The following is a 27378-nucleotide window of genomic DNA, read 5'->3' as shown; positions in this document are numbered from 1 at the left end:
CGAAATTAGCCGGGCTCAGGCCAGCTTTCAGGGGGCTCTAAGGACAGCTCCCTCCAGCCATGTTAACAAGCCTGCACATCCTACCAACATTATTTTAAGAGCAATGATTCAAAATACATTTGGGGACATATGTGCTCTCTAAGCCTACACAGTTACATAATGTAGGCTGCTTTAAAAATAATACCTCCAACTTTTCAAGCCACAGGACTATGGGGAACTAATGCCACCCCGGTGTTAGCATTTATTTATGTGGTAGACACTGGGTGGACATTTCACATATGCTCTCAGTTTCGCTTCACAAAAGGCTAATTATCAGTTTTACAGTTGTGTAAGACAGGAACTCAGGTGTCACATGAGTTGACCTGGGGCATACTATGGACACATCCTGTGGTGACACTGGAGTCCCTGGTTCAGTCATTTTATTTCAAAAGAAAGTGTCTAAAAAGGTACCAGACATGTGTCTCTCAAGAAAGGTAGATGGCTGTGTCCAGCACCAAGCCAGGGTACCAAGAGCCTGCTTTCTCTTCAGTACATGCATTCCGGTGACACAGATTCAAGCTGGAACCTGGCATGGCCCTGCAGTTGGCCTCACACTGTTGATGACCAGACTGTAACCTCAGATGCTGGCCATCACACTGTACTTCAGGGGCTTATGGAGGCCTCCAGCAGCCAGAAAGTTCCAGATGCAGGGTGTGCTATGGTTGGAAGCAACCTCGGTACAGCATAGACATCCATCCTCTCCTCGTTCTTGGGAACAAGACCCCATTGTTAGAGACTGAGCTACTGCCTGAGTGAAAAGTATACCAGCCTTGTCTGGCCATGTGGGTATGTCACATGAGCAGTGTTGCTCTACGGGGCTCTGTCACCTGGAGGACAATCCCTCTCTTGATCCATGTGACTTAGAGTATGGAGGAGATGGCCAGGCATTAGACTGGCCCTGTTGCTAAGGGTCTCACTCAAGGGACAGGGGAGTGGGGTATCATTAAGTCTCTGATGACTTGAAAGAGGTGAAATTTAACCTCAGATTGTTCATCAGGCTTCCCCGTAGGAGAGAAGCATGCCTCGTTTATATCATGGCTTCCTTTGTCATAAGCCCGGAACAGAAATGAGCCTGCTAGCAAGTCTGGGTCACAGATGGGGACCATGCAGCTGCTCCAGCTGGAATTACAAGGCAGACAGCAGAGCCCATACCACAGCTTCTAATGCTAGATGGGGGTAATGATATTAGTACAATGGACATCGCAGGAGTGAGGTAAAACCCAAAATCACTGTGTGTGAAAATTCTTTTGCCAACTGTAAAGTGTTTGGCAAAGTCAGGGTGGCATTTTTTTCTCTAGTATCTTACAGATAAGGACAATGGAACCACAAGAAGACAGTCATGGGAATGAAGAATATCTGGGCCTAAATCCCAGCTCTGTCTTTAGCCCATTGCCTACCCAGAGGTAGATATCACTCTGGGGGGTAGATTACTGGCCAGGCATGGATCTGGTGGGCTGTCTCAAAGGTATGAAGATGATGCAGGGAATGTGAACCTGGTGTCTTTGTACAGGAGGATTTATGTAAACGTTTAGTGGCAAAATCAAAATTCTACAGGGTCATGAAAAGCAAAGTGACAAAATCAGGTTAAAATCCAAACCTGTGGCTAGAACCTGTGCTTTTCTGGAAGTGGATTCCACCTCTTAAACAGGTAAAAACCAAACATCCACAAACCATAAATATCTCAGTGCAGACTCATTTGGTCCTCCTCCAACCAAACACACTGCAGGGAAACAGATGGAAGGCCTGACTTGTGACCACACAGGAGCAGAACCAGAAAGTCTCTAGACAGGCCAGCCACCCTGTGACTATCACCTATCCATTATGGCCATCTATCCAGCAAAGCACATACCCATCCGGCCTCACAGTCCCTAATAGTGAACTCACTCACTACGAGGGCTGAGCAAGTGCAGGGAATTCCGGGAGAGCAGAGGAAGGTCCTCCTGGAAGCAAACTACCTGGCCATCTGCTTGTAAGCCTCCTCTGCGACGGCAAAGATGTGTGGGTCCATGTCACCCATGTTCTGTCCGCTGTAGGCATGGATGATGGCATCCCCATAGATGGGCAGCTGTTTGTAAGGGTTCATGGCCACCAGGATGATTCCTGAGGAAAGAGGTGAGGCACGGTCACCAGACTCTCACGGGGCTACCCCATCTGCTCCTTTGAGGGAGAGCCTCCTTGAATACACTTCTTTTTAATGTCCGACTCTTGGCGCTTCTGCAAACAGGCTAGGAAACATGTTCAGGGTGGTGGAGCTCTGGTTTTAGTGTTGTCCCCATCCACCGTTGTGCACGCAGAAGTCAGTGGGCTGGAAACTTAACCCCCTTCATGTCTTAGGTGCACCTAGAGATGGTCTTCTGAGAACTGTTAACATCAGATGAGGGGCTGAGGGTGAGGACCCACAGTGGCCACGTTTGCACACCTGCTCTGTCTCGAATTGGGATGCCCTCACCAGATGTTCCATAGGTGCTAGCCATACCCTTGGGCATCCCAGCCTCCAGAGTCATGAGCTGAACTTCCGCTTTCTGTAAGTTATCCAGTCTCAGATACCCTATTACAGCAACAGAAAATAGATGAAGACATGCCCCCCTCCCTACTCTACCCAGAAGGCCCCTTCTGCCACTCCTAAAGCCTTCGCTTGACTTGGGTTAGGTCACTGAATGTTATGGGTCTTTGTTACCTGACAATCACTGCAGCTGTTTTTATTTTACTCTTTACTTTTTGGGGGCCTGCCACAAAGCTCCCAAATAAATACACATTATTACTTATAAATGCCTGGCCTTAGCTTGGCTTATTTCTAGCCAGCCTTTCTTAACTTAAATTATCCTATTTCTCGTCTCTGGGCTTTTTACCTTTCTCTATTCTATACACCTTTCTTTCCTTCTTACTCCATGGCTGGTTGCGTGGCTGGGTGGCTGGCTCCTGGTGTCTCTCCTCCTTTCCTCCCTCTTCCTTCTTCTATTTATTCTCTCTGCCTGGCAGCCCACCTATCCCTCTCCTGCCTAGCTATGGATCGTTCAGCTCTTTATTAGACTAACCAGGTGTTTTCAACAGGCAAAGTAACACAGCTTGACAGAGTTAAACAAATGCAACATAAAAGGACACATCTTTGCATCATTAAACAAATATTCCACAGCATAAAAGAATGTAGCACATCTTAAACTAACATTCCACAACAAGCCATCTTCATCTCTGGGCTGTTCTGATGGCCAGATGGGGTGACACATAGGAAATGAACTGCGTTTTTGCAATTCCCAGTATAAATGCAACAATAACAACAATGTCCCAGGAAGTAACACACGTGTGGGGTCTAGTGAGAAACTCGAAACACAAGCCCGTGGTGTTTGCTTTTCTTATAGTCCATCTTCGTTCCCATGAAAGATTCTCCCCGCACAGATGCCTCTTTTTACACACACTCTCAATGCTTAGCATAGACTCGGCAACCAACATGCTCGGGACACTCAGACAGCAGGCCTCCGGGTGCACACTCCTTACCGCTGTAGGTATAGATGAGCTTGGACTCTGCAAAGCGGATTCTGAGGTTATGCAGCACTGCTGGCTCGTGGAGGTAGCTGAGGGCTGTGAGGTCATTCTCACCCACAAGGATGTCCGGGTTTCTAAGTGGAGGCAGTGACCCTGGGTCAACAGGGTAGTCCAGCTCCTATGAACAAAGATAGATCTAAACTCCTGGAAACACAGGGTCTTTGATACTTCCACTAGACAGTCTCCTTTCTCCTCTCTAGCTCCTACAGAAGCATTTCTCACACTAAACCAACAACAAGAATCAAACCTAGACAACAGCAGCATACAACTTTTTAAGAGGTTGTTTGTGTGTGGGGAGGTGGGGTAGATGTTTTGCCTGAGTGTATGTATATGCATGACATTTGTGCAGTGTCTGCAGAAGTCACAAGAGGGTATTGGATCCCGTGGAACTGGAGTTACAAATGGTTGTGAACCGCCATGTGGGTACCCAGTTTGAACCTGGGTCAGTAAGAGCAGCAGGTACTCTCAACTGCTGAGACATCTCTCCAGCCCCTATAACTTTTTTTTTTTGAGATAAGGTCTCACTGGGTAGTACATACTGGCCTCAAACCCTCTATCCTCCTGCCTCAGCACTGTTGGAAGGTGAGTGTTACCACACCTGTCTTAGAAATGCTAAGTAGAGGAGAAAGGAAATAGCCTTCCTAAGTGACTCTGGGTAGTGAAAAACTGGGAGCCAGGGACCAAAGCACTGACTGTGTGTCTTTCTAGGGGAACAAAGCACTGAGGATGTCTTAGAGCAATTTTGACTGTGTGTCTCACCCCCCAACACACACACCTGACTTCCCTCCTCTTTGAAGGGGTCCTCAGGGCTGAAGAGGCTGTAATGAAGGGTGATAAAAGTGATGAGCAGGTAGGTATCCAGCAACCCCACCCGATCTCTACCATAGAGGCCATGGAATGTATCCCTGGAAAGATGCCGTTGCTGGGACAACACAGGCTAAGGTGCTTTGAAGTCATCAAGAGTCTCCTTAGTTGACACACTTGGGGATGAGAAGTGTCGGAAGCAGTCTATGCCAGGGCTGTCCCTGTCATCCTCAACTGTGGGTGCATGACTTCTCCAGTCTGGCTCTTCTTTCCTAGGAGCTAAACCTCAGATTCTCCAAAGCAATTGCTACAGAGGAAGGTGATGTTGGGGTCCCTCATGGCATCAAGACTGCAAAAGACTGGAACCCCCACCCCAGTAATAACAGCACCTCAATGCCTCCACTCTTGTGTTACTATTGGGAGAAGCTCAGGCCAGAGAGGGCACAGGGCTGGAGGGAGGTTGGCCAGCTATCTTGTCTACGTCCTAATTCTCAAGTTTCCACTCTTGATGTCTGGTCCTGGACCAGCTGCCCCCTGGCAAATGCTAGGCCCTCGTCCCTGGTGTTTTATATGTGCTTCAGTCCTTCCTTGAGGAAGGCATGGCTAGCCAGGTGAACACTGAACAAGACAGGCCAGGAAGATAGTCACACTCTCTCAGCCCCTGACATCATCCACAGGGCTTGACTCACACCCTCCCTGCACCTCACATCATGCATGCAGGGCCCACACACATCAGGGATCCCGGTCAATTTTGCATCAGAAGAGAATCTGGGGAAGTTCAGGACACTGAACAAGAGTCCTTGGACCAGATCCCACTGACCCTCATCGAGGCAGGTCTACGTGTAGTCTGCCCTGCCAGCACACTCCCTAATTCCAAACTGTGTTTGAGATAATGTCAACAGACTCTCCGGTGGAGTTGTAGTGTCCATGCTTCAGTTTTTTCTGTTTTATTGCAACAATATCATTTCCAGCTGGAGAGAGAGAGAGAGAGAGAGAGAGAGAGAGAGAGAGAGAGAGAGAGAGAGAGAGAGAGAGAGAGAGAGAGAGAGAGAGAGAGAGAGAGAGAGAGAGAGAGAGGGCCATTTCTGGGGGAGGGGAAAATGGGAGATTGTCAAGTAGAGGCAGAGGTGACATTCTCCACACAAAGCAAGCTTTGTCCTCTGGTACAAGGAAGGGTTAAGGTAAGACGCTCTGGCTGCTTGCCATTCTCTCTGCCTCCCTGGCCGGGGAGCAGCCACCTGGAGCCTGCTAATAGCGCGAGCAGCTGCTGTCTGAAGACTTCCCTCCCTGAGCCCTCCACCTGCTTAGTGCCCAGTCAGCTACCTGAGGTTCTTAGAAGCCCCTGTGGCACTCAGAAAGAGCTACAGGAAACTACCAAGAGCCAGATGCCCTGCAGGGCAGCTCCCTAGCCGTGCTCTTAGATCTTATGTGCACACAAGGACACTCCCTGGCCTTCAGGACCTGCGACAGCACAGTCGTCAGCTCTTTTCCTGTATGTGGAAAGTAAGGGTACACATTTAGCAAGTGGTATGCCTGACTCCGAGAATTACCCTTCCATCTCTGCAACTTCTGAGGTCTCAGGAAATGCCTGAAATCCAGGACCAGATGCCTGGACGTAGCATGTGGCATCTCCACGTGTATTTCGTACATTCCTGCATTTAATGTTGATAAGCAATTCCCAGACCCCCACCCCGATTCAGCGGAGCACAAATGATTGGTCCAGCTTTGCACCTAACACTTGACTCTAAAATCACAAAGTCAACCTTGGCTATAAACCCAGAGGGGTGACTTCTTAAAGCCTAGACAGAGTCTTCATCAGAAAACTGGGGTGGCCTCTGGCCATGTAAACGCCACACAGCCACATCCCACTGGAGCCTGGGCTGAAGTCTGAGCGGCTGCTTCCTCACCATTGCTGGTTCTGCCTCTGCACCCTCCCAACCCTTCTTGGTCTGTACATCCTAGACTGACTTTCTAGCTCTCCAGTCTCCTTCTATGCCTCCTACCTCTCCCCAGGATCTAGTTCCTCTTGCCATCTGGATTGTACCTTGGGATCAAACTCCTTCCCTCCAAGTTCCTCACCTGCCCAGTCTCTACTGAGACCCATGAACCACAATAGCTTGTGGCTTTTCAGTAAACACACTGAGCATTTGGAACACAGCAGGGGCATGTATCTGGTGACTAATACGGAACCCCTTACCGCTGGCGTGGGGCAGCAGGAGGGTCCACACACATCAGGGATACTCAGCACTAGCTGGCTTTCCTGGATATGGGGCTGGTGTCCCTTATGCTCCTTGGCTTGCATTGTCCCTCAGTACCTCCTGTCCCTGTGTCACTGCTGTGTACGCCATTCTGTGCTATGAGCAGCAGGGACCCTCACCGTTCCATCCTCTAGCAGGAGTCGGAGGACTCGGTCACCAACTCTGTAGTCCTTTTCAATTTCAGCCGACTTCCAGACTTCCTCAGGATCAGGGATCCAAACCCTGTTGTACTGACCACAGGAGAAGACAGAGTTAATCTCAACATCTGAGAGCCCCAAACACAATTAATTAGATCCCCATACCCAGCAAGCTTTCATTCTGTCAACTGGGCCAATTCCCACATTAAGAAGACACTCAGGGCTAGGGGATATTCATGGGTAACGTGCTTGCCATGTTAGCACCAGGACCTGGTCAATCCCTAGCACCCATGTAAGAAGCCAGACAAGGTGTTTGTAACCGCAGTGGATCCCTGAGGTAGGAGGGTCAGTCACCCTAGCCAATCAGTGAGTTCTGGATCATCCCAGTAAGAGCCTGTCTTAGTAAACAAGGTGATGGCCCCAGAGAAATGACAGGTAGACCTCTGGCCTCTGTATGCACACACAGACACAAACACACACACACACACACACACACACACACACACACACACACACACCTCCCCCAACAATAAAATGAATGTAATGAGAGAGAGAGAGAGAGAGAGAGAGAGTATGAGAATGAATGTGAGAATGGAGGACCCAGACCTATACAGAACCTGAATGGAACTTTGTGCACACACAGACACACCTCTTAGATATATCCACACCCACCACACACATCTTTTCACCATGACCACACATTTCCTACCTCAGACCGGCTATTATAAAAGGTTTCGGTAACCTGAGAAATCACAACTTATTATGAAGTATCCCAACATATCAAGAATTGGTCATAGCCGGGGCGGTGGTGGCGCACGCCTTTAATCCCAGCACTCAGGAGGCAGAGGCAGGCGGATCTCTGTGAGTTCGAAGCCAGTCTGGACCGACAGCCTCCAAAACAATACAGAGAAACCCTGTCTTGTAAAAAAACCAAAAAAAAAAAAAAAAGCATTGGCCATTATAAAATCTCAGGGCTCCAAGTATCCCTGGAGTAGTCTATTGCAAACTGTCTGTCAAGTTTAGAGTTCCAGACGGTTTGTTTCAGATGCTGTGTGGGGCAGGAGAAGGTTGAGGTGTTCAGATGGGAGCCCTGCTGGAGGGCGAGGTCCCTTTGGTTTAAGCTTCCAGAGGAACATGGGACTCTGGGAGTTTCTGTGTGATCGCTGAGCTGGCCAGTTCTTTCATTTTGCTCATGTTCCAACTCAAACCCAGACAGCCCAAGAGGATACCAGAAAGAATCTTGAAGGACCAACATTCCAGCGGGGCCCATGACTCCTGCCTGGAACTGGTTAATTAAGCAAGTGTGGCCCCGAGGATGACCCTGACAAGCTATCTGTCTGACTGTCCCGTGCTCTCCTAGGGACTTCTGGATTCATTCTGGGTACAAGAATCACTCAGTGACAAGCAGCATTAAAATGCATGTGAGCACTCTCCTCTTCTCTGCAGCACCTCAGTATCCCAGGTAACCGATCCTGCTGGTCCTAGTGTCCCTGTCAACACATGGTCTGAGACCTAGACTCCTGCACGGGAAACCCAGCCTGCTAAGCAAACACTACAGTTTACTCAGTTCCAGGGACCATCTACCGTCCCTCCTTCGTCACATTCCTCTACCCACAAGGCAACACTGTAAACCATAGTGAGAGTGAACTGAAGCATTTAGATAAATACACACAGGCTGTACAAACAGTGACCAGCTCTCACATGACTACTCTGAGCTTCTGGCCTATGAGAGATAAGCCTCCATCCTGGAATGGCCAGCCAAGCCTGCTGCAGGGCCAAGAGCCAAAAGGCTGCCTGCGGGCCTCTGCTGCACTGCCTCACCAAGGGGCCTAGAGAATGAAGAAAAGCTAGGACTAGAGAGGTCAACAAAGCAACGTGGGCTCAAGAATATGCCAGATCCTCCCATGTCACACGTACAGGTGAGCTACGGCGCACCTGTCTGAGGGGTCATCTGGCATTTACCATGAACATGGTCTGATGGCTGACTTGGAATGTGTAGTGACGGGAGCCTTCTCCTCTCTGTACTTCCTGGATTGGAATCTCCATGCTCAGGGCATCAGAGCCAGACAGGTGATGTCATGCCTCCTTCTGCTTCCTCCTCACTCTCCTTGTGGTCCCCTCCCTGGAATCTCTATCCCTTCCATGTGACTACTCACAGAGCAGACAATGGTGGGTGAATCTAACTTTCTGTACTAAATGAGAAAGGGACAATGTTAATCTTTAAATTGCATCTCCATCACCTTCAGATAACAGATCCCAATATCCTTGACAACTCACATAGTTTAAGCGGTGATGCTGCTTGCCCCTCTCAGGTCCCCAGTAGGAACCCGAAACTGTCCTGTCCCTTCCCTGTACTCCCTAGGTGCTGTGAGGCTGAGTTGTTTTTTTTTTTTTTTGGTTTTTACGAGACAGGGTTTCTCTGTATTGTTTTGGAGGCTGTCGGTCCAGCCTGGCCTCGAACTCACAGAGATCCGCCTGCCTCTGCCTCCCGAGTGCTGGGATTAAAGGCGTGCGCCAACACCGCCCGGCCGAGGCTGAGTTTTTAAGTAGCCCATCACTTATCAGTCATGGACAACCTTCAGCACCCACCATCAGCTGTGCACACACAGACGCCCTCACCCACACCCATAGTATACCACAGCACAAGAAAAACGGAAATTGTCCTAAAGACTTTGACTAACAACCTGGGGGCCACTCTGCTAGCCAATTCCTCTATTCAATCTACTCTGTCTGCAGTCACAACAAACTACCAGCACTTTCTAGAACATTCCAAATCTTCCCTGACTGTCTGTTTGCTGTTCCTCCCACCCCTAACCCCACCCATCCACACCTATGAGCAGGCAAACACCCATAGTTCCTAGTTATGGCATCCTCCTTGGTCCCTACCCAACAGGCTTGACTAAACCCTCTTAAAAGCTCTCACCTCCTAGCCAGCATCGGAGTGTCACATGTCTCACCTTTGTGCCTGGGACCCTACACAGCATGTGGTCTACTCCATCAATGACTGTTAGACAAATGCCCAGCAATTCTACTGTTTCAGAAAAGAATGAAAGTTGAATTTTGGCTTGTTGACCCTTTCTCATTTTAAACTTTTGAACTATCCGTAGATCGAACAATGGTGGGTGAATCTGACTGAATGAGAAAAAGGAAGGCTGTTAGGAAGGTCAAATGGGAGCATCCCTAGCATGAACATTGGCTGCGTGTGAGATAGGGGCCTGGGCTGTGAGTCTCCAGGGTACTTCTCCTGACCTTGCTCCCTGGGTTTCAGTTGAGCTTTGAAGATGCTAAGAGTTCCTCATGTGTCTACAGGCACACAGCCCTGGTGTTCCCAGTTTCTCCTGTGAGTCCTTCATATACAATCAAGACAAATACACAGGTAAATGACTATACCTTTCTGGGGAAAGCAAATGCCAGCTCTGCTCTAAAGCAAGCCGCATGGGAGGTTGGATCCCACAGCCCACAGGCTCCTGGCTGAGCAGCTGGTATAAGGCAATATCACCATGAAGATGAACACGGACACACCCAAGTTCACCAGAGGAGGGGCTGGCTGGAGAAGGGCCCAGAATGGCTCTTGGTCTTACCACTGTTCTCAGCAGTGGTCAAGTCCTTGTGATGTTCTCATTTCTCTACATAATCCACCTTTCCATCCCCTCAGCCAAACCCATTCCTCACTGCGGTGTGCACGGTGGCTGCCTTTCTCATTTCTGTACACGGTGTTCATCACATGCCCCACCCCCCCAAGTCATGTCAGAGTTCTTTCTTCCTACAGGTTCACTGAAAGAGCACCATGGTTCTATAGGAGTGATATCTGAGGACCGTCCTCAGGGTCACCTCCTTGACGTCTCTGAAGGCAGCAGATCTAACCTCCCAGTCCTTAGTCATTTGTTTACAAATTATTTGTCTTTGTCACTGCAGCATGTACAGATTTGGGACTCAGCACTGTTTTGTGGTTCCCTGTCCTTCCTCATGTGGATGGCGTCTTGTGACTAGCTTTTCTCTCTCTTCCTGGATACTGGGGTCAGTTCCTTTTAGAACCATGTGACAGATTAGCAGGTGTGGGCAGGTAGCTAGAAAACATGGACTTCCCAGGAGTTCCCTGTATGGGAAAAGCTCAGGTTCCTTGAAGATGGTAAAGGTGGCGGCCAGGTCAGAGCATCGGGAGGCATTAAGAATCTGACTCTGTCAGGCCTGTGTAACTAAGATTGCTTTTCCTCAGATTTTTTTCAGATTGAGAGAAGGCTCTGAGGGTGATGTCTGGTGCATAGAAACATTCAGCTTTATCAAGCCAGATAAAAATAACCATCCTATCCACAGCTGTCACTGTAAACAGAAACCCCGGCTCTGCGTGTGTGCACAGAGCGAGTATGTAGAGTGTGCTCACTGTACCCTGCTCACCGCACCCTGGTCTTTACAAGCTAATGGTCAGCAGAGGGGACACATAGTTGGCCATGTTAACATGGACAGGATGGAGGGCTGGTTGTGGACTTCTCGGAGTCTGCTCAGACCGAAGCTGAATGGTGTGCTGAGCCAGTGGTGGACACACAGGCTAAGCTGGGAAGGACAGACAGAATGCCCGGTAGGGCATGAGCCAACTAGGGGAGCGTGACAGGGGGCTGGGAGAAGATATACAGGAAGGTCCTTACGACAGGGTTGGAACCTGAAAGTGACAAAAGCTTCGTGAAGATTTTATTAAGTAGGGATTGGTCAGACCAGTTTTTCTCAAAGGGATTTCGAGTAATACTGCTTAGCACATTCTAAGGCTTTGTAGCAAGAGGTGGGTCACTTTACACTTCCTGCACCAAGGCCTCTGTCAGGGGTCCCCTCTCCCTCTGGGAACTTCTCTTCCTGCTACTGCCCTGGCCTCCTGCCTCCTCCTCTGTGGCTCTTCTTGGATTGGAGGCTGGCTGTTTCTCTCTTGGCATGCAGGCACTCCTCTGTCCTGGCCTTGGCCCTTTTGCAGTGGGGTGCTCCTGCTTGGTGTCAGTGGCCACAGCTGGGTAGAGGGTGCCTCTGACTGAGCTTGTCATTCTCTATAGACACCCAGACCGTGCAGGCACCGCTCCTTTCCCCTGGAAGTCTTCTCGCTACTTCAATACCCTTATTTGTTTAAAAAAAAAAAAGTGCTTCCCGAACTCTCTCAGAAACACTTCCTTCTCCTAATGGCTCTCATGCCACCCATACACACCCTGTTCTCAATCACACTGATGCCAGTGTCCATGTCATCCTTGGTGTGTCCCTTGTCTGAATGTTCCCTGGTCACATTCCCCTGGTCGGCCTCCACCCTCCATGTCCAGGACTGAAGATCTATCCCGATCCCTGCACATCTGGGACCCTGATGAGGCAGTTCATCTAGTGAGGCAGTTCATCTAGCCTCCTAAGCCACCACCTGATTCCCCCGTCCCACTCAACCCCACCTGTGCTGAAGGGCCCTTCTGCCCCTGCTCTCTTCCTCTTCATACTCACTAGGCCTCAGCAAACATCTGCTTGACATTTCTTACTCAAGAGAAACAGAAAATACCTTGGCAGGCAAAACAACAACTCTGGCATAAAAGAAAACATGTTTTTCTCTGCTCCCACAAGCACAGTGCTTCTGCCTGCAGAGAAATCCCAACCCCACCACACTCCAACCATCCTGCCTTCCTCCACTCCACAATGTCCTCACTTATTGTTGAGGGAAAGCCTTGGTATTTAGACCTAGCTGCCTCACTATGTAGCCCAGGCTAACCTCAAACTCAAGACAACCCTCCCGCCTCAGCCCTCTGAGTGCTGGGATTACAGGCACTTGGAGATAGGGTAAATACAACTCTGTGTATTTTTTGCTTTGAGAAAAGTTGTTACTCAAACAGGTCAGTGATCAGTTATGTGTCCTCAAAGATACCAGTAAGGTGAGGGTTTATTCAAGAATTTTCTTTTACTGTTAGTAACACGAAGACTTAGAAACAATGCTGGTTACTTGGTGGCTCACGGTGTCTCCGGTAAAATATTCTAGATGAGGGGTTCAGCTCTGTGCTGGAGTGCTTGCCCAGTAATCACAAGACCCTGGGTTCAGGCCCCAGCTCAGGGCAGGGGTGGAAGGAGACACGCAACAAAATTACAAAACTGTTAGGGAATGGTTTGAATGCATCAGAAGGATGTCCTTTTTGTTTGATGTGTGTTTGTAATTTATTAAAGTAGAAAAATCCCCCCCAAAGACAATTAAAAGGGGCCTTTTAAATTTAAAGTTAAAGATGGGGTACAACTGTAATACCAGCGCTCGGATAGCTGAGGCATGATCTCCACAAGTCTGACGCCAGCCTGAGCTATACAGAGGGTCCCATTCCAGCCAGGGTTACAAAGCAAGTGCCTGTCTTAAAAACAGGGTGGAGTGAGGAGGCCACACTTTAAATATCAGCACTCTGGAGGCAAAGGCAGGTAAAACTCTGTGAGTTTGAAGCCAACCTGATCTACATCGTGATTTCCAGGCTAGCTGGGATGACACTGGGAGGCAGTCTCAACAAACAAAACCAATAACCAAAACCAAACAATAACCCCGCCCCACCCCCACCCTCCGCCAAATTAAGCTGAGTTCATGTATGCCGGGAAAATGTTCCAACAGAATCCATACTAGTCCCACCTGTCTTAAAGGGGTCTACATTTCCCCTACGACAGCGCAGCAGAATCTGCTTTACGGCTGTTTTATTTTTACACATGCTTTCCTGGACTGGGGTAAAGCCCTCCAGCCCTGGAAGTTTCCCAGAGCGCTCTCAGTGACAGGGTCGGGCCCATCTGAGGAGCTCTCTGAGCTAAGCACCATAGACTGGCTAGTGTGAGCCCGACAGCACCCATGTGCTCAGACCAGACAGCTCCAGGCGGTCGGGGGGAGTCCCCTGAGGAACTTCGCCACACAGGGGAGGCCCACCCAACGTTCTAGAGAGCACCAGTTTTGACAGAATCCTCCAGGCGGGGGCCTGGAAGGTTACAGAAGCTTGTCGTGCTGGGTCGAAGCTCCTGCCCAGTGCGGGACGCAGATTCCATCAGTGGCAGGAGGAAGGGTCCAGGAGGTCCAACCACCCGACGTGGGGACAGCGGCCCTCCGTTGGGTGTGCCCACCTGCAAGGCGCCCCGGCCGAGCTCGCAGCTACTCCCAGCCTCTGCCCCTGCACCCGTCCGGACAGGTGCACAGGTGCGTCCCCGCGCCCCTACCTGCGCGTAGAGCTCGGCCACCGCCATGGGCCTCCGCGCTGCTGCTGCAGGGGACCGTGCGCGCCAGACAGTCAGCGCCGGGCCATCTTGCCAAGTTTTCCCCAAGTGCCACGGCTCCCTTACCCGAGGGCTCGGGCGCGGGGAGTGGGGCGGTGGGGGCGGGCATGGGGGGGGCGGCCTCGGGATTGGTGCTCGCAGCCAGGCTCATGCTGCCATTGGCCCAGCCCAGGTAACAGGTGAAACCTCCAGGGGTCCCGCCCAAGTTTCTGCTCCCTTACTGTAGCGGACAGAGCACAGAAATGCCTACACAGAAAACCACAAAGAATCAGTGAGTTAACAACTTCCAAACTGAAGAGGGGGTCGGAGAAAGAAGAGAGAGAGAGAGAGAGAGAGAGAGAGAGAGAGAGAGAGAGAGAGAGAGAGAGAGAGAGAGAGAGAGACAGAGAGAGACAGAGACAGAGAGAGAGACAGAGACAGAGACAGAGACACAGAGAGACAGAGAGACAGAGAGAGACAGAGACAGAGAGAGACAGAGACAGAGACAGAGACAGAGAGAAGGAAGGAAGGAAAGAAGAGAGAGAGAGGCCTTTGTCCTACGAGCATTTTATATGAAATAGAAAATAAGATAAATGATCAAGGAAAATGCACCCTGAGATTACGATTACGCCAATAAAAAACCTCGTTTGACCTTTAAGGAAAGCGTGCGTCCATCTCTCTTAAAGGGCACACAAGGAGGGCTGGATAAGTACGGGCGTGCTATTTGGACGGGTGGGATTAATTTAACAACCGCAAGGTGATGGTGCCACCCAAATTAACACATGAGTCCAGTGTACTGGGTTAAAAATCCTGGCAGCGTTTTTGTATATTGAGTTTGTTTTTATATTTTATATGGGCTAGAAGTCCGTGGATAGCTAAGACCATTTTCACAACCATGAAAAGAGAGATCTCTGCTGTCCTTTCTCGGGAGCAGCCCCCCTTTCGTTCTTTTTGTTTTAAAACTAGCGTCTCTCACTGGGATCTGGGGTTCACTAAGTGGGTTAGGCTGACCTGGGAGCTCCACAGCGCCTACTGTTTCTGCCTCCTCTGGCTCTTCCGTGCCACCCCCACACCTGGCTTTTAAATGTGGGTTCTGTGGATTGAACTCAGAGCCTCAGGCCTGCAGTGGAAACACTGTAGATGGAGTCATTGCTCCAGCCCTGTCTACCACGTACACATAGGCACAGAGCTGTAGTCGGTAAAACAGCATGTACTCATATGAGAACCGATAACGGAGCCCAACGGAGTCCATCCACAGAGCCCCACACTGAGAGACACGGGAAAGCAACAAAAACAGATCCATGAAGATGCTGAGTAAGAAACAGCATACAGGGTCATGGTTAGAAATTATAAATAGCCAGGCATGGTGGCAGACAATGGTGATCCTAGCACTGGGGAGACTGAGGCAGGGAAGCTTAAGGCCAGCCCACTTGGGTTTTGTTCTTATCTGATATGGTTTATGACAATAAAGATTTTTGAATAGGATATTTTATTAACGTATGAATAGATATATATTTGAGACTGGGGACTCACTAGGTTGTACACGCTGTCCTCAAACTTGAAATTCTCCTACCTCAGCCTTTCAAGTTTTTGATATTACAGGCACATACCTGTGGTAGTTGAATGTTATTGGCCCCCATAATTTCGTAGGGAATGACACTATTAGGAGGTGTGGCTTTGTTGGAGTGGGTATGGCATTGCCGGAGGAAGTGTGTCACTGTGGAGGCGGGCTTTGAGGTTTCCTATGCTCAGAATACTGCCCAGTGAGTCAGTTGACTTCCTGTTGCCTGCAAGACGTAGGACTCTCAGCTCCCCCACCATGTCTGTCTGTGTGCCACCATGCTCCCATGACAATGGACGGAACCTCTGAGACTGTGAGCCACCACAATTGAATGTTTCCTTTATTAGAGTTGCCGCTGCTGCCACGGTGTCTCTTCACAGCAATAAAAACCCTAGGACAAGAGCACAGAGCCTGGTGGTTGATTTTTATAATGTTAAACTATTTTTTTCACATCTGGGATAAGCCCTACTTGGTTGGGGTGTGTGGTCACTATATGCTGCTGGTTTGGTGTGCGATGTTTTGTTAGGGGTTCTGTGACTGTCCTTGTATGGAGTGCAGCAGCCTTCCCTATGGTGTGTTTTGACCTCTAGAGAGTCAGGAAGTGAGTGCATCTATTTTATCAGTCTGTGAAGGGTTTGTTTCTTCTTGAAACATTTTCTTATACTTGAAGTGAAGCCCTTGGACTTTTCTTTGTGAGAAGATTTTTACTCATTCCCCCCCCCCTCTTTGGTTTTTTGAGGCAGGGTTTCTCTGTGTAGCCTTGGCTGTCCTGGAACTCGCTGTGTAGACTAGGCTGGCCTCAAGTTCATGGAGATCTGCCTGCCTCTGCCTCCCTAGTGCTGTGATCAAAGTGTGTGCCACCTTTGCTTTCTTTACTTGGATATCCATTCAGGTCTTATGGTTTTCATGCTTGCCTTTCTGGGAATTTGTCCATTTTATGCACTTCACTGGCACAGAGATGTAGGTGGTACTCTGCTCTCCTCCTGATTCTAGATGAGGCCCTGAGAAGGCAAAGTCTAAAGCTGCGCTCACCGCAGGTACGGCTCAGCAGTGTGGCCTGCAAGCCTACACTCCCTGAGTCTCTCTGCATGCCAAGCTTCTCAATTTGTCTCCTCCTCATCGTCCTGGCTCTACTGAGGACGATTTTATTCCTTTCATTCCTGATTTTAGTAATTCACAATGCTTCTCCTATTGTTTAGTAAACTTGATTAAAACTTTGTCAGTTGTGTTTGTATTCTCATTTCTTTTCTCTATAAAATTTTGTTTCTCCCTTACCATTTCTTTTATTCTGTTTGCCTTGGGTTTGGCTTGCTCTCCCGCAGCAGGTCCTAAAGTGAAGATGTTTAGTTATTGATTTGAGGCATTCTTCTTTTCTAATAGACTTAAAGCATAAACTTTGGACCAGTGAGGTGGCTCAGTGGGCGAGGAACTAGTCACCAAGCCTGATGACCAGAGCTCCATCCCTGAAACCTATATGGTGGAAGGAGACAACCAATGCCAGCAAGTTGTCCTCTGGCCTCCACATGGCCACCACAACATGCACACTCTCTCTTTCTCTCTCTCATAAATAATAATAAACAACATAATCTTTTTTTAAAAGTATTTTGTGTGTATGGGTATTTTGCCTACACTTATGTCTGTGCACTACTTGTGTCCCTGGTACCCATGAGGTCAGAAGAGGCTGTTAGATCCCCAGGAAATGGAGTTATAGAAGGTTGTGAGCTGCCATGTAGGTGCTGGGAGTTGAACCCAGGTTCTCTGGAAGAGCATCCAGTGCTCCTAACTACCAAGCCATCACTCCAGCCCTGATCTCATTTCTTGAATAATTGTTTTAGTTATTCTGATATGGATGCCAGTTTATATGCTCTGTGGAGGTGTGTCTCAAAGACAAACAAAAACTGAATAAAATTAGAAGAATCTTGAGGGTCAAGTACGTCAGCTCACACCTGTATTCCCAACCTGGGAGGCATAGGCAGGCTGATCTCAAGTTCTACCATATTTGTTCTATTTGCTGGCTTTTCCCCATATTTTTGTCTCCCACTTTTTTTATTCAGCTGTGACTCCAAAGGAATGCTTTTTTTTTCTTAAAAAACAGGGCCTCTCTATGTAGCCCTTGTTGTCCTGGAACTCACTAGATCCTTGAACTCAGGGAGATCCACCTGCCTCTTCCTTTGTGGTATGGGCTAAGAAAGCTCAGAGGCATTGCCCCAGGCATGTCCAACCTTTGGACACTGCAAATGCCATCATTTCTCTTTCTAGAAAGTCTATGCTGGAGAACGGCAATTGAGTTAGTTACAAAACTATAATGCTGTAAGGCATTTTATGATTGTGTGTTGGGCTGCAGCCTCAGTTCTACTGGCAGGATGTGGGTTGCAGGTTGGCCATGCCTGCTCTGTGATCTTAAACCAAGCCTGCTCAGGGTGTGTAGTCCTTCGCTAAGCATGCTGAGGGATGGGTGGGCCCCTATATGAGACACAGACTCTGCAGTAAAGTCCTGGTGCCTCCGTTGTTAGAGAGGACCCTGCTTTGGAAGTGAGTCCACTCCTCTTCCCTAGGTCAGACAGCAAATCTGTGTCCACTACAGTGCCAACCCACTGTGCAGAATCATGGGGGGGCGCTTCACACTCCAACCCTGGCATGAGCCACACGTTCATATTTCTCCACGCATCTTGAAAACATTTTCTGAGTCCGAATGTTTTTAAAGATACATTGTAGCAGTTCTGGGGTATTGTTCCTTCCTGCTGCTAATCAAGGGGACGTGTTATTTTTTCAGTGCTCACACAGGGTATTTCAATGACATTATTTTGCCCTTACCCACATCCGCAGCCCTGGTGTACCCGCCACCAGCCTGCCATGGCAGGGGTTTTGGCACTTGGTGTCTCTTCCCTGAATACATTCAGCTGTTAAGCACCACTATTGGCTCCAATTACCCTACTGTTTTTAGCATTGCCGTAAGCATAAATTGTTTTCCACACTGGGAAAATGTCCAATCAACTTTGGGCTCCTTTGGAAGGATAATTCTTAAGGTCAATGTTTGACCTGTATCTGACCACACAGACTCCTCTCAGCCGATTCTTCTCTAATTTGTCCACAGAAAACCCAGGGCCCACACTTCAGTCTGTCTCCAGCCAACCTGCCAGAGTTCCCAGAGTCCCATTTTCTTTAACCTCCACCGTATTTTGGCTTAAACTTCTTTTAAACATCTGCAAATGAAGTCAGTTCCTTTAGGAAGAAACCTTTAGATTTTCGGCATTCCCAGCGAAACCTCAGAGCCCAGGCTCTGGAGGTGGGGTGGGCATAATGGTCCACTTGTCCCCCAGAGATGTCCTCGCTTTAGAGCTCAATGTTGGGTACACAGGGTCAATATAGACAAGTCTTCCTGGCCAGATTTTCTCCACATGAAACCCTATCTTGCAAGTCTGGTTAAGAGCGACTGAGGGCCCAGCATTCTTAGCAGTATTCATGGTGGAACCCTGAGTTGGGACAGGGTAGACGAAGTCCTGTCCTCTTGGCTGTATTCATTTGAAGCTTAGCCCCATCAACACATAGCTGAAGGCCCAATGAGAAGTGTGACTCCTGGCTGTTCCCAGAAAGAGCACCCTCTGCCTGGGAGCTGGGGCAGATGAGACCCGTGTTCTTGGCCACAAAAGGCTAGAGTCAAGCTTATAACTTGTTGATCTGGGAAATTGGTGTGCATGTGTGTGTGTCTGTATGTATGTAGATATTGCTTTAAATAATGGTGGTAGTCCCCCATAACTTCAGGCATGGCCTTGTTAGAATGACCTTAAAGACTTACATCATTTTAAATTTGTTCTAGAATTCTGCTGCCTGCTTGCTGTTCAAGATGTGAGCTCTTCACTGCTGCTCCAGCCGAGCACCTGTACTGACCAGGGTACTGCCTGAGTGCATTCTGCCAGGTGACAGGGGCAGGACAGCATAATGCCTGAATCCTTACAACTGGATGGAATCCAGGGCCTTCTGCACTGAGGATCATACCAAACTGTTTTCCAGACCAAACTGCACTCTAGCACATGCTCACCTAACTGATTATGTAGCCCAGGCTAAACTCAAACTTGCAGTTCTCCTGCCTCAGGCCTCTGGGCTATCGTAACACTTGTTCAAGTCCGCCTCCCTTCGACACTTCACCAGGTCAAGTTGCCACCAGGGTTTGAGTTCTCTTCTGAACCTCACCTAGCCTGTGTTTTCTTTGAGCTCCAATACCTGGCCCACCCAGAGTGGTTGACATCATGTTAGTAAGACCACACGACAGCTTTTTATGTTGCAATTTCCTTCACAATGCCTATGCTTTGAATTCGGCAGCACAGTAGGCCATGTTGAGGGAGTAACTACATGGGTTTCCAGTTCTTGCTCTGGGTGGTAAATGCCATGTCAGAATCCTTCAGCTGCACAATTCCTTGCTTACTAGTCTTTCTGTACTGTCACTGGTAAGAGCATCCTGGAGCCCTGGAGCCCAGCAGCCCCAAGCTTTGGGGAAGAGATATACCTCTAGGGCTACATGCATTCTCTGCTCCCTTCTCTCTTGCTGGTGGGTAGATGTGTTGCTTTCATTTCTGGTTAACTCTTTCCCATCCCTGCCTTGGTCCCACACTGCTGTCACACCCACCTGGTTTCTGTGGTGACTCAAGGTTTTGTGGTCGGGTGTGGCTCAGGCTGACTAGATTCTATTCCCCTACACACAGTGACTAAGAATAGATGTAGAGCCAGGCGATGGTGTCTCTACCTTTAATCCTAGGACTCGGGAGGCAGAAGCTGACAGATCTCTGTGAGTTCAAGGACAGCCAGAACTACAGAGAAATCTGGTCTGGAAAAACAAACAAACAAACAAAACGAAAGAAAAGGCAAAATGGAAAGCATGTAGAATTCAAACTGATCAATGAGACGCCATTCTGACATGTTACTGGTAATGTTAACAAAGAGACTAGATGACAGAGCTGTGCTTCTCAGGGCTCTGTCACCACTTGGGGAGACCCTGGCTAAGAATGAGGCCAAAATAAAGGAAAAGTAATGTGTCTCTCCCTGAGGCCAATGACTGGGCACCTAAATGCATTCTGACTCAGTTATATCAGGGCATGGATTCCCTTTGGGTCTAGTTAGTTTGATTTCAATCCCATATCCCAGAAAAGAATTCTAATGATCACAAAATGCCACAGTGAGACTGGTTTCACTCTAGATAGAAAACCTTGATTGAGTTCTAATCTATTTAGAAAGAAAAGCTGTTCACAAACGTCGTTTTTCATGGCTGCAACTGTACACAAGACCATGTGTTATGTATAACTGCTGCTGCTGCATTTGAGGGTCTGTTGTGGTGTGGGAAGGACAGTCCTTGCTAAAGGAGTCTGGTGAACGAACTTATGGTGACATGAAAGCGGGACACAATCTATTGTAGAAATTAATATTCATGCTTCTGCGTTATGACTAGAGACGAGACTAAGTCAATCACAGGTCCTTTCTCCATCCAAAGGAGTGTCACATACACACCCACTGACCTCTATCCTGTTCTGTGTCTTTGTCTCTTCTACTATATTAGAAGCTCAACCTTTGACACAACTCCTGTTCAAACTTTTGAAAACCCTCCATTCCATTCTCAAATGCCTAGGCTCTCTGTTTCTGCCAGAGAATCCAAGGACAGCCAGGTATGCCTTCCTCTTGAAGAAAAGAGGCCACTGTTGCTCGGCTGGCTTAGTTGATCTGCTTGCTTATGTGTTTGGCAGTTTGCACATCAGACTTACCAACCTTTCAACTTCTAAGACCCTCTGAGAGTCTCATTTCATGAAGAGACTAGACTTACATTTATTGATCTTCAGAATAACAATTTGTTTTGTCGTTTTAAAATATGAAGCAGGTTTACAGACATGGACAAAGCTTCTTTATGTCCTTATCTTTATTTCAACAATTTTCTACAATAGCTAAGAGAATACAGCGCTAATGACAGATACGCACTAAGTACAACACCAGACAGCTACAAACTTAGAGCATAAAAGGTCATTCTGATATTGTTTTGGCTTTCCTTTCAGCATTAGGTGATATCCAGTGAAAAACTCATGTTTCCAAGGCTTTGTTGATATGAGGTGACTTGTTAACCTTCTAGAAGATTTCCCGTGAGCTCAGTTCCGACCTGGAGTGGCTTGGTAATGCCACGTTTCTGCTTCCTCACCTAACCACTTTGCAGAGATTAACTGTGTAGATCAAGAAGATTCTTTCTCCAGATCCAAGGAGGAAAAAGATATGAAAACTGCAATATCCCATTCTGCTGTATTTCACAATAAATTATAAACAGTTAAAATAAAAACAGTTAAAATAAAAACACAAAAATGCCATGAGCTCATCTGTGCAATACTGCTGGAACAATTCAAACTTTCTAAGAACAAGAGAAAATCAATATTACTTCAGGAGCCCACAAAAGAACATAATTAGGGACCATAAATCACAACACATATCCACATTTAAATGAGGAATTACTGTTTGTAGGAAAAGTAAGGGCTTGAGTGACTCAGGCTAAGATTTTGTAACATATAACAACAACAGTAAGTTATTTGAAACTTCTAACTCTGGAAAATGCATTATATATGACAATTTCAACCCTCAAAAACAAACCCAGAACTTTCCCAACCATTCCATCAATATTACAACACCAAGGAAATGTCAGTTGTTTTCAGATATGTTATGTGTCTAATTCTACCCACTACGTTAATGTTTTTTAGCTAGCTAGATCAAATTATAAAATTAAAAAATGTATAAAATGCATTTTGGAGATGTTTGACATGGCATCTTTCAGTTTTTGGTCTATAGTTAATTTAGGTGCTAAGATGGATTAATACATACACAGTTACTTTCCTGTTTTTTACTCAGCCTTTTACATGAGGGCACCTTTACATTTTAAAAGGACGTCTACAAAAGGTTTTTAGAGTTGTATTTTTGCCTTTACTAAAAAAGGGTTAGTGAAAGGTGCAACCCCCACGAATATTCATTTGCTTACTGTCACCGGGAGTTGCACTGACCCAGAAACATTCTTAAAGTTAGCATTTCACTAGTCGCTGCATAAATTCCAGTCTTTGTTTGGAAATGACAGTACAGAGGTGGCAGGAGATGCAGAAGGGCAGAAAGAGTCAGTGGTAGGGAGCCTCATCCGATCCAAATCCTCACAAAACCTCAAGAAACATGGCAAGATATCCCTCACTGAGGACAAGTTCTGGGGAACTTAAGGCAGCTCTAAAAGGGAAGGGGCAAGGGTTAAGGCGGCCCTCACAGCACAGTCTGAGAACAAATTACAAAGCACGAGCGCCAAGTGCTTGTGGCCTCAAGCATGCATGCCCACAGCACAGCTCCTAGCTCCTCCCCTGCAGCGTGCTGTGGCACTTCCAAGCTTATACTGACTCACCTATGGTGGACAGCCCCAGGGAGGGAGGTACTGAGTGTCCACTCTGTAGCAAAATGACATAGAGAAGAGTCCTCCGTAGGCTGTGCAGCAGTCAGGGGCTCTCACAGGGAAACCTCAGGGTTGTGGAGAGTGGCCTGCCTTGTCTCTTCACATCTGAGGTTTGCTGCTTCCTGGCCCTTTTAGTTCGGACTGCCTCTAATTTGAGAGTCCATACCCTGTCAAGGAGCACTGATTCGTGACAAAGGGCAAGCCTAGTCACAGCAGTGCTAATGCACTGTGCACTGGCCTCCAAGAAGTCGGGGCTCATCATTTGTCTATTCCCACATACCATTAAAGGTGAAGAGTGCCCTTACTAGCCCAGGGCACCCCGCAGCATCTGGAGGGGCAGGAGAGCCTGTGCCCTCACTGCTAGAGGGCAGTGCCACCATAGGCAAGTCACCGACCGTGTCATTGTCAGGAATTACCATCCACATGATTGTGGGAGCTCTCTCCCGCCGATGCTGTGGGGCGTGAGGTAACAGAGTGCTGGCAGGAAGCACATGCATATGGGCACTATTTCTGTTCTACTGGCAGCAGGACCAAGCAGTGCCACACACGGACATTTGCTCTGTATCCTAAGAGGTTGGGGTTACCCAGAGGACCCTGATTACGCCTCCTGAAGAACTCTCATCTGGTGGCGGTGTGTGTAAGAGAGGGGGTTCTTTGTGGGGTTCTCAGGATGGTGGCGGCTCCTCTTCTCCTAGAATTGTCACAACTGCAATTTCTCACAATAATCAAGACACCGAGACTCAATTTCACAGCCTCCTGTATACACTACTAAAGAATATGTGCAGCACACACACTTGCTCACCCATAAGGAATCATTCTTTATCTACCGAAATGAATCAGCAACAAAGCAAGTCATCTAAACTGGCACAAGTCTAAATCTCCTATCACTTGGCTTTGGATTATAGTTCCGTGTATTTGCTTTCAGAGCAGTGCCAGGTCATGTGGAATGTCCAAAGCTCCCAAAAGAACCATCAAGTTGTCCTTGGTGCTTTTTGTTTCGTGTTTATCTTTCCTGCCTTGGAGTTACTGGAAGGCAGATGCAAGCCTTGGGCTAAGAAAGGCTGCAGGAAGGGAAGGGGAACTGTTTGGATCCCAAGGGTGTGAGCTGCACCTGTAGCAGGAAAGTGGGTGGCTATAGGCGGGGCTACTAAGAGTAAGAGGGCTGTGCTGCTGTGCCTGTCAAGAGCTCCCTCTTTGGAGTCCGAGTGTATCACCGCGGATTACAGAAAAGCCAATGATAAGGAGCACAGAGATGAGAGAAGACAGGCATGAGCACGAACACCAAGAGCCGAGTTCCATGCATGCCAGCCAGGGCCGCAGAAAACCATCCGCTGGTGAACTGGGCTGAGGGAAGAAGTGGGAATGTGTGACAGGCAGGGGAAAGCTGGGTGTGTGCCTGCAGCTAGGTGAGGGGACAGATGACAGAGCGGAGGTGACCCTACCTAGTCAGCAGAAACCTGGTGCCTCCTTAGCGAAGTGCACACAGCCACTTACCAGGTTCTGAGGTTCCCTGGTATAAGGTATTCTTTTGAGAACTAAAACCCTCCAGATAAACAAGAGACGGTACTTCAGATCCCCAGCTGGGGTTCTGAAGCAGCTGGAAAGACTTGAAGCCTAGCATCAAAGAACTCCGAGCCATTGTCGCTGCAGCAGGAGACACTGCAGAGTGGGAAGAGCTATGGAGCAGGAGCCCCAGTTCTCGACAGCAGAGAAAAGTACAGGAGAGACAGACCTGTAGGACACACTGTCTGGAGGAAGAAAGAGAAGGGCTGCAGGGACAGTGGCTGTGACAGCATGATCTAGAAGACAAAACTCAGGGTGTACATCAGTCGTCCTACACAAGACTCAGCTGGGAGCAGGGTGTGGGGGGGGCTGAGGGAAGACAGCCTACACATGGCTCTGTTTGCTTAATAACTCTCCCTCTCGCCATCCCTCTGTGCCGTGTGACACAGCACTGACGAAATGGCTTTAAGCAGTAACTGCTCACTGAAACACTATGGAAAAACCATTAAAACCGAATCTGGTTGAATTAGTGTTTAAGGTTCTGCAAATAAATAAATAAATGTATTAGAACTGAAAAAGGGTTGAGCCTGTAGCTCAATGATAGAGTACTTACTTACTTAACACAAATGAGGTGGTGGGTTCGATCCCCAGAACTACAAAAAAAAAATTCCTCAAACAAAACAGCAGTTCATCATGTAACAAAATTGTTTAAGTGATTTTCAAATAATACAAATACAGTAGGATGTTCCTAAAGTACCTAAATGATGTATGTTAAGAAAACATTATCGACACATAAACTTGTGACTTACTATATTAATCCTTAGAGAACTGACAGGTGCTAAACACTGGTCTTCACAATTGGACAGACTGAGTAACTGTGGCCCTTTTTCTAGGAGCCAAGCATGAGGGAATTGTAAATGGGGAAGTGGCGGGAACAACCAGTTGTCCAACCCTCTTACTTTATAAACAAGGACATTCAGGCTTCAGTAAGATAATGGACAATAACTGCTGTTTAATAACAGGATTTATCATTGACTTGAAACTTTTGGTTCTCATCAATAATATTGCACATATTTAAATGTCACTGTTATAGACCATCTTATAGTTTAACTATACAAATTGATGATTGTAATTGAGAGCCAGAGGAATTAAAGCTAAGAATTTGCTCTTGCGTAACCCAAAGGATTTATTATATAAGATTTCCAGGAAAAAATGGAGAATATGCTTAATTAGAATTTCATAATGAAAATTTATAGCATCTAGGTCTTACTGAACCACATCCTCTATAAAATTAATAATCTTCTTATATTTCTTACATAAATCTTCTTAATGTATTTATAATATGATGTTTTTAAAGTATCCAGTGGTATCTGAGAACATTTATAGAGATTATAACACCTAAACCCCCTGATTTATAACAATTTATTATAGTCTGTTTTGAATAACTTACAGAATAATCAAAGCTTCAAGATCTGAATCATAAATATTCTGACAGTACTTTCTAGTGACTGAGGCCAACACTTAATAAATTAAAAATAGAACTGGTTAGGATGAATATATGCATGGCAAGAATCAGATTTGGGAACTAAAAATAAGTAATTTTACAGAACACTATACCATGATGTGATACCCACACAGGTAAAATTAATTAGCATATCATGTAATACATTGTGATCATCAATGACATCAACAGTCACTCTAATTCCACCTAAACATCAAGCATCTTGTCCTATTACTACACGACTTCCAGTGTCTGCTACTTGTGCAGATGAACCTGTGGATAATTGCATATAATCCAGTTACAACTGATCTGGTTGAATTGTAAACAGAGTGATGAAAAGAAGCTTACTGTGTAGTGCCTAATAAGACTGTCACTAACATCAGGAGACAGCTCGTAGCAATAATTTAAGATGCTTGGTAAGCTACAGTACAAAAGGGCAACTAAGCTACCTAGCAAACCAGCATCTTTAGTATCACTGTACCGTAATGACACAAATAAGGAAGTTACTTGGGCAATTACTTTACATATTGCCAGTTTATTTTTTTGATCCAGTTTGACAATATCAACATGATTGACTCCTAAGCTGATATGATATATGTTCAGTGCTGATTTTTCTTTCAGTTCTTTGTGCCTTGCTAACAACAGTTCATACATATGGAATTGGAGTTTTCTATGTCACTTAAATGCAGCCCTAAAGATTTAAAATAAAAGCTGTCAGCTGAAGACACACACCTTTTCCCTTCCTTTCATTCCTCCCTGCCATCACTCAGCTGTATGTAAACTCAGTTGATTAAGAATGAACGCTGCTTCAAAGGTCACACAAGACAAGTTGTCTCTTCCCAACTGGAAAGGTTCTAGGGAGATTTCCAGTTAATGACATCTTCTTTTAGAGATGATCAGTACTGTTTCTTTAAAAAGGTATTTGCAGTAGCTCACTGGAAACAACTGTTCTTATTCAGAGAAGAAATGCGTTCTCTACGTTTGCCTGGACAGCACTTCAGACCCGTGCAATGAAGCCCAAGCCTAGGCTGGCTGGGATTTGGATGGTTTCTAGGGCCAGGGAGGATGGGTTAAAGGGAAAAGTGACAGGAAAGATGTGTTTAGCATCCATGAGCAGCTGAGGAGAGTCTTTCCTGTCTCGTAACCGCATCTGAGAAGATTAAGGAAAAGGACAAATAGGGTGTTAGTCCTTCCAATTTGTAAGATATATTTCTACCAAAATTTTTATTTAAAAAACTTTAATGAAAAATGTTAATCTTTTAAAAATATTTATGGACTATAATCTTATATAAAATTGATGTACTGCAAAATAAGTAAAATGGGAAAGTAAAAGATAAAAACACATTATCCCTTTGAAACATTGTAACTAT

At 47.1% G+C, this 27378-nt stretch overlaps 2 protein-coding genes and 1 long non-coding RNA gene across 11 annotated transcripts in view; 1 reads left to right on the top strand and 2 right to left on the bottom strand.

The window, feature by feature from the left end:
• The window catches only part of Myo5c (myosin VC), a 74402-nt gene extending 60314 nt beyond the window's left edge, over nt 1–14088 (bottom strand). For both annotated transcript variants that reach the window (XR_002383532.2, XM_005073729.4), the window contains exons 1-4: nt 13961–14088; nt 6761–6871; nt 3532–3697; nt 1995–2139 (exon numbers count right to left, since the gene is read on the bottom strand). Coding sequence is in view for 1 of the 2 variants with exons in the window: in XM_005073729.4 (XP_005073786.1) it covers nt 1995–2139; nt 3532–3697; nt 6761–6871; nt 13961–13987 (449 nt within the window). In the remaining variant the exon portion in view is untranslated. The remainder of the gene's footprint in view (nt 1–1994; nt 2140–3531; nt 3698–6760; nt 6872–13960) is intronic.
• On the top strand, nt 8490–21876 carry LOC121137514. Of its 2 annotated transcripts, none has more exons than XR_005874778.1 (3): nt 8490–8697; nt 10088–10154; nt 19375–21876. It is a non-coding gene; the product is annotated as an uncharacterized LOC121137514 (long non-coding RNA). The 2 variants fall into 2 exon arrangements; XR_005874779.1 differs by having other exon boundaries at nt 8490–8848.
• Nucleotides 21442–27378, bottom strand: part of Myo5a (myosin VA) — a 151400-nt gene continuing 145463 nt past the window's right edge. For all 7 annotated transcript variants that reach the window (XM_040739870.1, XM_040739872.1, XM_040739873.1 and 4 more), the window contains one exon: nt 21442–27158. In XM_040739870.1, coding sequence (XP_040595804.1) covers nt 27006–27158 — 153 coding nt within the window. In that variant the 3' untranslated portion in view covers nt 21442–27005. The remainder of the gene's footprint in view (nt 27159–27378) is intronic.

The sequence above is a fragment of the Mesocricetus auratus genome, unplaced genomic scaffold (assembly GCF_017639785.1).
Source record: "Mesocricetus auratus isolate SY011 unplaced genomic scaffold, BCM_Maur_2.0 Super-Scaffold_100691, whole genome shotgun sequence".
NCBI classification, from domain to species: Eukaryota; Metazoa; Chordata; class Mammalia; order Rodentia; family Cricetidae; genus Mesocricetus; species Mesocricetus auratus.
This window is presented reverse-complemented; position numbering and strand designations above follow the sequence as displayed.